The sequence below is a fragment of the Setaria italica genome, chromosome IX, assembly GCF_000263155.2.
Source record: "Setaria italica strain Yugu1 chromosome IX, Setaria_italica_v2.0, whole genome shotgun sequence".
NCBI classification, from domain to species: Eukaryota; Viridiplantae; Streptophyta; class Magnoliopsida; order Poales; family Poaceae; genus Setaria; species Setaria italica.
Genome location: NC_028458.1, coordinates 55,552,423 through 55,563,679, shown reverse-complemented (window position 1 = coordinate 55,563,679; position 11,257 = coordinate 55,552,423). Strand labels below are relative to the sequence as shown.

The 11,257-nt window shown below is 41.2% G+C and overlaps 2 protein-coding genes across 2 annotated transcripts in view; both read left to right on the top strand.

Moving 5' to 3' along the window:
• Window positions 1-178, top strand: part of LOC101783787 (glutathione reductase, chloroplastic) — a 3,411-nt gene extending 3,233 nt beyond the window's left edge. The window contains exon 7 of the mRNA XM_012849171.3: window positions 143-178. Within this exon, the coding sequence (XP_012704625.2) occupies window positions 143-178 (36 nt within the window). The remainder of the gene's footprint in view (window positions 1-142) is intronic.
• Window positions 179-1,234: 1,056 nt separating this feature from the next.
• LOC105915082 (pentatricopeptide repeat-containing protein At5g19020, mitochondrial) lies at window positions 1,235-5,441 on the top strand. Its single transcript, XM_022823161.1, has 4 exons — window positions 1,235-3,510; window positions 4,288-4,365; window positions 4,778-4,833; window positions 5,120-5,441. Exon 1 carries the CDS (start codon window positions 1,500-1,502, stop codon window positions 3,462-3,464), a length of 1,965 nt encoding a protein of 654 aa, XP_022678896.1. The 5' UTR covers window positions 1,235-1,499; the 3' UTR covers window positions 3,465-3,510; window positions 4,288-4,365; window positions 4,778-4,833; window positions 5,120-5,441.
• The last annotated feature ends 5,816 nt before the right edge of the window (window positions 5,442-11,257 follow it).

Genomic DNA, 11,257 nt, shown 5'->3' with positions numbered 1-11,257 from the left:
TCCTGAAACACAATTTTACTTTGGCATACTGGCATATTTACTGGGAAAATATATGTTTTGAGAATAATTTGCTTTCAACTAGAATTGTTATTACTCTTGTATTTTATATGTTTGATTACACCTTTTGCCCTTGCAATTTCAGGTAGAATCTAAAGATGAGGTTGCAACTAAGCAGTGATATCATTTTACATAGGAGGTAAGCAGATAGTTCTTTTATATTACCACTGGAAGCTAATTTTCTTCTTTGCTTATCTCAGAGAGAGTGGCACTACTGTCTTAAACTTATTTTTGTTAACAACAGTTTAACACCTCAATTGATGAATCTTATTTAGGTGATCGGGATTTTTTCTTTTCATGGTTTATTTTAATGTTTTTTTTAATCTTTCACGCCACTAGTTAAGAGTCTGGACTCTTGAGATTAGCAAAAACCTCCTAAATGCTACCCTGAATGAATGTCTTCAAATTTCATTTATTTTTCATGCATTCTCAGAGGAAGGATTCCTGTTGCCGACAGAAACCGAATGGAATTTTGGAAATACACGGTCGAGTATGGCTAGCAGTTTCTTATAAATCCATGTTAGCGAACCAGCGAAGGTGTATGATAGAAATGGCTGTTTCCCTGTCAGCTTGAGCTAATATTGCCCTTTTTCTTTTGTACTTTGATTGAAATAAAGTGCTGCAAATGTTTCTTACAGCCTGGAAATTTTGTAATAAGTAAGGAATGCTGCATCATAAGCACTCAGTTGCTTATTTTAGGATGTTAGCTGATGATCTTAACATTTTGTAAACGTTTCTTGTACAGAGAAATATGAATTTGGTTGGTGGTACAGCTCATTATCTGCTTGTCTCACATTGTAGCTTCCACTAGGCCCCAGTTGGAAAATTTGAATTTACACGTTTTTTTAGTGGGTTTCTGGTGTTATAAAAATGGGCTTAAGTGAGGCCAAGCAGTATGCGTATACCTATACTATGCACATCGGGTACGGTACCGTACGTATGCGTAACCTTGCATGGGTTTGACCGTACGTATGCATTTTTTTAAAACTATTATTTTGTTCAAATTTTAGCAACGCACGGCCGCACGGGCTATCACCTGATCTCTCCCATGGCAGCCAGCTATAGCGAAGGAATAAGGTAAATCTGTTGTATGCATGTTTGTTGGTTCAAATGATCATTCTACCCTTTGGTCTAAATCACAAACGGAGATGGTTATAATTCAAAGATTGCCCATCTTTAACAGTGAGATGGAGCATACAGAAAGACCTGCTAGGTTTCCTTTATTTTCTTGATGAAATAACAGTAAGGACTAGTGTCTTATTGATAAGTACTGTATCCGCTGAAAATCCTAGTGTTTGGTTGGCTGGCCTGTACATGGACTACTGTAGATAAGATGAAAAGGTTACAATAATCTCACAGGCAGGAACCTCCTTTGTGCAGATCCTTCCTCATCCTCCCTCGTTGCTTGCCAGTCTCGAAGCAGAGAAAGGCATGCTTTGCAAATGCCCGGTACCGGCGCCCCTCTGGCCCCGTTCTTGGTTGCAACCCTCAAGCGCGCCGCGCGCCTCCGCTGCGGCGAGCAGCTGCACGCGCTTGCCGCCAAGTCCGGCCTCCTCGCATCCAATGCCTTCGTCCGCAACTCCGTGCTCGCCTTCTATGCCCGCCTCCCGCCCTCCCTCGCAAGCGCCCACCAGCTGTTCGACGAAACGCCCCCACCGCTCCGCGACGCCGTCGCGCGGAACACCCTCCTCGCAGCGCTGGCCCGGGCGGGGCACCTCGACCGCGTGCAGCACCTTCTCGAGGAGATGCCGCGTAGCCACAGGGACGCCGTCTCGTACACCACCGTCGTGACCGCGCTCGCTCGCGCGGGGCACGCAGGGCGCGCTGTGGCTGTGTTCCGCTGCATGCTCGCTGAGGATATCATTCCCAATGAGGTGACTCTAGCTGGTGTGGTCATGGCATTTGCTCGCCATGGGGCACTGGCGACAGTAGGGGTGGCGCATGGGGTTGCTTTGCGGTGGGGGCTGGATGGGTTTGTCATTGTAGCCACCAACCTAATTCATGCCTATGCAGGGGTATCAGAACTCCGTTGTGCCCATGCTGTGTTCGATGAAATGCCGGATAGGAACACAGTCACTTGGAATGCACTGCTCAATGGATATGTGAAGGCAGGGATGATGGAAATGGCTGCAGATGTGTTCTGGAGAATCCCAGAGCGTGATGAGGTATCTTGGCATACAATGGTTGATGGTTATATCCGTGCAGATCTCATATTGGATGCACTGAAAGCATATGCTCATATGGTGGGTGAGGTAGACGCAAATGGCAACGAGACACTGCTTGTTGATTTGGTGAAGGCATGTGCTCAGTACTCTGCTATCACAGAAGGCCAGCAACTGCACAGCGTTATTCTGAAGAACGGTTTTGATGCCCATGCATTTGTGCAAGCGACCCTGATCAATTTCTATGGGTGCTGTGGTCTTATTGGCCTTGCCCAGATGCAATTCAGATTGTCAGACAAGTCGCACTTAGCATCGTGGAATGCCCTTCTGGCTGGTATATTGAGAAGGGGCCTAATGCATGAAGCACGGCAGCTGTTTGATGACATGCCTGAGAGGGACGTGATTTCGTGGAGTACTTTGATATATGGATATGTACTGAATGGATGTTCAGACATGGCTTTGCAGCTCTTTTTTTCAATGCTGAATGCTGGTTTTGAACCAAATGAGATCACACTAGTGAGTGCTGTCTCGGCAGTTGCAGGATCTGGCACATTGGATCAAGGTAGATGGATCCATGACTATATAATCAACAGATCAATCAGGGTTACTGATAACCTGAGTGCTGGTCTGATTGATATGTACGCCAAGTGTGGAAGTATTACTGATGCGTTGCAGTTATTCAATCATGCCAGTGATAAGTTCTCTTCAATTTCCCCCTGGAATGCTATGATATGTAGTTTAGCTGTCCATGGTTATGTGCACATGTCACTTGACCTGTTTTCACATTTGCAGAGGACCGACATTAAACCCAACTCAATTACATTCATTGGTGTTTTAAATGCATGCTGTCATACTGGGATGGTAACCGAAGGAAAACAACATTTCGAGTCCATGAGACAATTTGGAGTCCAACCGACAATCAAGCACTATGGTTGCATGGTTGATCTTCTTGGTCGAGCTGGGTACTTGGAAGAGGCAGAACAGCTTGTTGCAAAGATGCCCATGAAAGCAGATAATGTAATTTGGGGCAGCATCCTTTCGGCAGCAAGGGCACATGGTAATGTAGGCTTAGGAGAGAAAGCTGCAGAAGAATTGGCAAAGCTCGACCAAGCCCATGGTGCATCCAAAGTAGCCTTGTCTAACATCTATGCCTATGCTGGTCGTTGGGCCAATGTTTCAGTTGTTAGGAAGGAACTCAAGGATGAAAATTTGGAGAGACAATCAGGAAGCAGTGGCATTGTATAGTAATGGGATAAAGCATTTCTTCAATTTTATCTCTAATGGGAAGCTGGTGATGGCACCTCGTTCTCCATTATTTGTTCTGTTTGCTAAAGATGCTGTGCTCTTTGTTTCTCATAAAAACAAAAGCAGATCTAAACGTTTAGTGACTGAAATTTAAATTTGACTGGCTACATATTGCCAGAAAACAACTAACGAAGAAGATTGTTAACACTTTATATGAACTGTCACTTTGTTATCAGGGCTCCTGTTCATGGAACATCATAGCCAGGAATTGCTTATGTTCTTTATCAATAGTTAACACTAACACTGTGATGTAAGTTTCTATCCTATAAGATTTTATCAATACAAAGACAAAAACAGCATGGCTGATAATGTTAGCCCTTGGACAATTGATGCATGCTTCATTTTCTTAAATTCAATCTCTACTGTTGCATTCGAAGCAGCCTCTTAGTACAGCTGAAGGAGCACTTTCATTCTTGTTATCATATTGCAACAATTTGAGATTGATCAGGATTTAGTGAATGAAGCTTGAGCATGCACCTTTTTACCGTTTTCTATTTATTTTTTATTGGTACCTGTGGATTGATCTCAAGCTAAAACATGGTTAGGTGTCTTGAACACTGAATCCAATTAGTTTTAGTTGAGTACTTATGATTACTGGACTGGCCTTCTCCCAGTAACAGCTGAAATATTGATCTGGCCAAATAATAGTTTAATGGAATATATACCAGATATATCTCCATTCTCTGCTGAAAACTAAAAAATATGTATTGTACTGTTTTGATAAATTTGCTAACTTGTTCTTTTTTATAACTGTTATGTTCAGAATGACAGTAGACAGTCTTCACCAATTTTAAACTCCTAGAAGATCAATTGGTTGAACGAACTACAAAGATTGCTAGAGGTAAAGTTTTGTTATGTACTGTTTTGTTTTACTTTTTTGTGCTCCTTGCTACCTCTCTCCACAAGGCACAGAATCAGTGTGCTCCTGTATTTTGTAGGTCTGTCAAAAGTGGATGAGTACTTTTGCACTCACTATGTATATTAGTTTGAGTTTGCACGAGTTTGATTTATTTCTCTCTGTTTGGCGAAAGCAAAAATGATTTTTATTTTGTTTGCATGGATAAATTACTTGGCATTTGCTCTGACCAAATTAATCAGGTCCACAATGCCATCCTGAAACACAATTTTACTTTGGTATACTGGCATATTTACTGGGAAACTATATGTCTTGAGAATAATTTGCTTTCAAATAGAATTGTTATTGCTATTGTATTTTATATGTTTGATTACACCTTTTTCCCTTGCAATTTCAGGTAGAATCTAAAAGATGAGGTTGCAACTAAGCAGTAGATATCATTTTACATAGGAGGTAAGCATATAGTTCTTTTATATTACCATTGGAAGCTAATTTTCTTCTTTGCTTATCTCAGAGAGAGTGGCACTACTGTCTTAAACTTATTTTTGTTAACAACAGTTTAACACCTCAATTGATGAATCTTATTTAGGTGATCGGGATTTTTTTCTTTTCATGGTTTATTTTTATGGGTTTTTCTATCTTTCACGCCACTAGTTAGAGTCCGGACTCTGGAGATTAGCCAAACCCTCCTAAATGCTACCCTGAATGAATATGTCTTTAAATTTCATTTATTTTTCAGGCAATCTCAGAGGAAGGATTCCTGTTGCAGGACAGAAACCGAATGGAATTTTGGAAATACACTGCCGAGTATGGCCAGCGAAGGAAGTTGTATCATAGAGATGGCTGTTTCCCCGTCAGCTTGAGCTATTGCCCTATTTCTTTTATACTTGATTCAAATAAAATGCTGCAAATGTTTGTCTTACAGCCTGGAAATTTTGTAATAAATAAGGAATGCTGCATCATAAGCACTCCGTTTCTTATTTTAGGATGTTAGCTGACGATATTAACATTTTATAAATATACGTTTCTTGTACAGAGAAATACAAATTTGGTTGGGGATAGTGGGTACATCCCATTATCTGCTTATCTCACATTGTGGCTTCCTGATCACTAGGCCCCAGTTGGAATACTTGAATTTTAATTACACGTTTTTTGCAGTGGGTTTGTGGTGTTATAAAAATGGGCTTATTAAGCGAGAACCAAGTATGTGTGTATACCTGTACTATGCACATCGGTGCCACCGTACGTATGCGTAAACTTGCATGTGTTTGACCGTTGAATGCTTGTAGAGTGTCAACTTGAACAGGTCGCAGTCTAATAGCTGGGGTAGAGAGTCGTGCCCGTGCGTATACAATGGACTTTCCCTCGTACTGGTACTGTTCCGTATCACACGGTGTTGTGTTTTGGTTCGGTTTGGTCGATCTAGTCTTGTGTTCTTGACGCGGCATGCATAGTTATCTAGTCCTGTATGCATGCATAGCTTAGACATCTCTTTTGTTTAATTTTTTAAGAATAAATTGCACACACCGTACGTATCATTTTAGTCCAACAAGTTGCAAATGGTGTAAAGGGATGCATGAACTTGTCAATTGTGTGCATTTACGGTCATATATATCCATTGAGGGTATTTTTCTACGATGGTTGATGCTTGTCATGTCAAAAATAATTTTTTTAAAATACTGCAATAAATTTGTTGCTTCCTACCAGATTAATTTAAAAAGAGTATTAAGCACAAATCCAAAATAATCGTAATGCCAAGTTACATACTTGCTTCGTAAGTATCGATTCTGTTGTTTATAAATATTGGATTAGCATTTACTTTGGGATCTTATTTTGACTTATAGAGGATTCAAAAATATGTATGTATTTAATATTTCTATGACGTCAACTGATGCCATCAACATATTTTTTTTCCTCCATTTTATCGATGATTATATCTCTTTGTGATGTGGCACGTCTTAATCCATGCCGAAAAAACAACCACAAAATTTAGTTTATGTAGATATTATTAGTTATGTTCTCAAACAATAATTTTGCGTACAGCTGACGTCTTGCACCCTACATTTTGGAATGCTAATTATGCATTTTTACTCCCTCCGAACTTCAAAGTTGATATTTGTGACCTAGGCTACATATGCTACATTCCATATGGCTTCAATAGCGTACCTGTAACCGTGCATGCACACATTTGACAAGTTCGTTTGCGCATTTTACAACTCGTTAGACCAAAGTGATACAACCATACAAGTTGTTGTATGGTGGGTGCAATTTACTCTTTTTTATAAATAGTTTTTGTGATAAGGCTAAGTGTTAAAAAAGTACAAATATAGCGTTTCCACAGCAAGTACGGGGGAGGACTCTATCTACCAGTCTAAACTCGGCTCTTTACTGTTCAAAGCACAAGAGGTTGCTTGTGTTTACTTCTTGCTTCTCAAGTTTTCATGACGATTGACGATCACGGTCACACTTTCGACATCTGAGTGGTAGCTAGCTGTGGGGCGACTGAATAATCATCCTAATTTGTGTCTGAAATCAGATTCCTTCAAACTGCGTGTCATTAGTCTACTTCAAAGAACTGCCATGAATTTATCAATTCAAAATATTAGAACCTGTTTGTTCAAAGCGTGTAGTATAGTCAGGAACTCAGACAAGGTTCGTCCAGCTGCTCTCCGTCAAGTAAGCACATATCCTAGCTACGTAATGGAGACTGGAACGCTTATTCGTTCTGAGCACGAAATGACTGAACATTCTTTCCTTAGATATCATTCCTGTACAGTAAAAACATGGATATATTCTACTAGCGTGGTAAATCCCTCATCACACCATTTCACCAGCACGTTTATCAGCTCCTATTGAATTTTGAGCATCCAAATTTCATAGAAAAGGAGTATAAATTTAATTTTCTAAAGGAGTTGAGTCCCGTGATATAAATGGGCTAATTTGTTGTGAGATGCAAGTGTGCATGGCTGGGTTCCATACCATTTCGGTGCGTGATTAAACGTGCATGTGTTTGAACGTTGAAATCCGTCTTGGTTTACCAGGTGCATGTCAAACTAGAATCAGTCGCGGTCAAATAGCTGCGCACAGGGTCTTGCGTGAGTGTGATGTATCGGCGGGAACAAGAAATCAGCGTGGACACAGAATAAAAACATTGGACTTTAATTTCCCTCCGACTGAGGTAACAGCATTCATTCCACGCCTCACGCTGTTTTCTGGCTTGGGTTTGGCCGGTCTGGCTTTGTGTGCTTGAGGCCTGTATCATGTACAGGTTTCATTCACTCAATAGGCCAATAGGGGAGTGTCATGAAAACATTTGCTAGATAATTATTACATGATGAACATACTAAAATATCAGTCCATTTTTTTTTGGAAAACTTGGTAATAGCTATTTCTAGTTTAAAAATTTTATATATGAAGACCGACAACAATTTTCAGAAGATGTTTCAACGAATTTTCAAAACTTAGTTATAACTTATAGCTACTTCAGTATTTTTTGAAAAAAAGGCTAGTATCAGTTTTTAGCAATAGGCTGAGAGCTCGCTAATGAACGCTCACTAGCTAAGAAGCTGCTGAATTAAGGGTAGCAATTAATACACATTCATTAACATCAAATTGCAAAAGATATGATACCATGGCATGTTCGTTTCCAAAATATGTATGTCTACGGCATGAACATGACACTTCATCTTGTAATAACTCTAGATTGCTTAGGTCTGTTCATTATTTACACCTCACTAGACGCACCATGATCATGGTCATGTCTTCAACATCTTACAGTTAGCAAGCTAGCAAGAGGACACAACTGAATACGTTAATCTAGTTCAAAGGAATAGTATTAGTTTATCAATTCAAAATCTCGACTTTTTTTTTTGTTCAAAGCATGTAGTCATGCAGGAACTTGCCGCAAGCTACTCTAAATGCAAATAGTAAACGCATGCCACTTACGCTATGGAGACCTGATCAAGCCTTACTGGTTTTTCATTAGAAAAACCAACAAGTCATACTGACAGTGAGAAAGGAAATAACAGAACTAGTTGTGCAGAAAATCAGTCAACTAAACGTGTTTAAGAAAACACATCTTAGAGAACTCTGCTGTGCTATCTGCACGTCTAATTCAAACAGGACAATTCCATGAACGTATATACAGTGCACGCATGGTTGCATGAAGGATTCTAAATAATCTTATTTCTGTGATACTATCATATACTAATTACAGTTCTATTGACGGCACGGTAACAATCTAGCTGCTGTTCGTCGAATGCTGTGGCCAGTGGCCACGTGTAGGTAGGTAGGTCATCGCTCGAACTTGCTGACTTTTCCTTTGTGGATCGAGTCCAAGCGTATGTAAAGGTCAAAGCGTCAAACAGTTAGGCCATCAATAGTAGAACAACATGCTCTTGTGTTCAAATAAAAGGCACTTGAATCATTGGTCTCGATCCTACAAATTAAAAGGTCTTTCTTTACTTTTGAAATAATTCTTAAACGACGCAGAATGATTTTTCAGTCGAACATGAATTCACTTATTATATTTGTAGAAGAAACGAATGATACAATTTGAAATAAGGCTCGTACTTATTAAAATTTGAATCCAAAATTACACTAAAAGTGCACTTTTTGCACGGAATTAATTCCTTAATACAGGGCATGAACAACTAGCTAATAGCTTTAGACAACTGGAATGAATTGAACAATATCCTACGCATGTACATGTTAATCGATCAGCATCTAATGACGTATCTACAAAATCGCAGCCAGGCCAATTCAAATCCAACAGATCCGCCAACCACGCCCGCCGCAACTGGCATCGAGCCGCCGGCTAGTTTATCGGCGACCTGGACCTTGCTTGCCGTTGGGGTTGCCGTCCGACGGCGGCCCGCTGAGCACCTGCATGATCATCCGCAGCCACCCGCCGTCGCCGCCGGCTACCGCCGCTGCTTCCGATAACGGCCTCGCCGCGAGGATCACGTTGCAGCATTGCATCAGCACGACGGCCAGCAGCACCGCCTTCGCCATCGTCGCCGGCGAGGATGCCATGTCAGATGATCAGATCCTTACGCGTAATATAAGCCCGTAGGTCAGGCGGCGTTGCTACACTTGCGCAGTGCGTCAGCTAGAAGAGATGCTTCACAGGATGATTGAGCTCTCGTTCGGAACGAAATGGTTGCTGGAAGAGAGACAGGATGGGTTCCTTTTTATAGCTTCGTTGCACAGGTTTTACCGCCAAAAAGTACGAGAATGGACGGAGTCTATTCTTGGCCTTGTACTTTTAGTAAGCCTTCTCATTCCCTCCCGGGCTCCCGGCTGATCATTAAACGAAAGTGCGTACGCGGTTTCAGGGCTCGGTCCACTTGAATTTCAATTCTCAAGGTTGAAAACGCATGGATCAAAGTCAGTTACCCTACTAACGTCTTCCTTGCTGCAGGTCCAGGGACCCAGGGCGTGCATATACACTGTTTGAATTCTCGATCGTGTTTTCATGTTTGGCCGATTTCAATTTGGTCGAATTCAGTGGAGAGTACGTAGTCGCCTATGAGCCATTGCATTGATCCATTCCTGATCAGCACCCAGCAGTGTGCTTGCTCGCGCACGCAGCTTAACTTGTTGTTCTAACTTGGTCATGGTTCTGCGCGGTTACCTAGCTGCAACTCCGCTTGACTACAGAAGGTGGCGGCTCGATTACCTTCCAAATTCGTCTACACGGCCGGCCAAAAAGTTCATCAGTCTCGAGCCATCGAATAGGGCAGGCAAAGTTTAGGTGAGAGGTACACGAGGTAGGTAATGGATTAACGGTTGGATGGAAATCAAATAAGACATACGGTTATATGTACGTGTGGTTTTGCATTTTCCAGAAGGACCGGCTAACTCTGCAAGATGTTATTTTTTTTTCATTCCAAACCGTTCCTGACGCAACCAGAAATGCAAAAACATTGCAGTTGAAACAATAGTCCTGGCTCCTGAGACCTGACTTGTAGTCACCATATTGGACGATTGGAATGCAAAAGAATAGCATTACACACTTGACGCGCGCAGCAGTTGTGCTATTGCAAAACACATTTCTATCCTCCATTGCTTGTCGCTATCAACAACGTCGTTTGTGGTTCTGGTCGCTATCAAAAGATCATTTAAGTTGTAACTTTTAACTTTGTTTGAACTTTAAAACACATATTACCTGCCCTCCCGGGTCTGAATTCTCGGCTCATCATGGCCTCACGCGTGCTCGCATTTTTCTGAATAATCAGTGTTATTCTTTTTTGGTAAGCAACATGACCGTCGACAGTGAACCGCTAGTGGTGACTTCATCAATCTCGAAGTGCTCATAAGGGTAGGATCGCATGCGTGTATTCATAGGGACGAGCGTGCGTACATGTACATGAGCGTTTGGATCCATAACGTGTTTAAAAAAAACACATATAGGTTGCAATAGAGATCCTTAAATGGTGGATACAGTGTTTTTCTCCGTACAACAGGAATTTATTTATTATATTTGAAAAAAAAGATACAACCTTAAGTGCAATTGGCACTTATTAATCGGTGCTATTCTTTTTATGGTAGGCGACGTGCCACGGTGAGCCGCCAGTAGTGATTTCATCAATTTTGAGATCTACTGTCTCAGTCTCTCAAAATGCTCATAAGGGTAGGATCGCGTGCATTTTTTTTATAGAGGTGAGTGTGCGTACATGTACATGAGCGTACGTATCTGTAACGTGTTTCGGGAAAAAAAAAGCACATATAGGCTAATAGAGGTTGTTAAATGATTGATACAGTGTTTTTCCCATACAACAGAAATTCATTTATTATATCTGAAAAAAGATACAACCTCAAGTGCAATTGGCACTTATTAAATTCTGATGTCTGCGGAAATCATCGTCTCACCGAG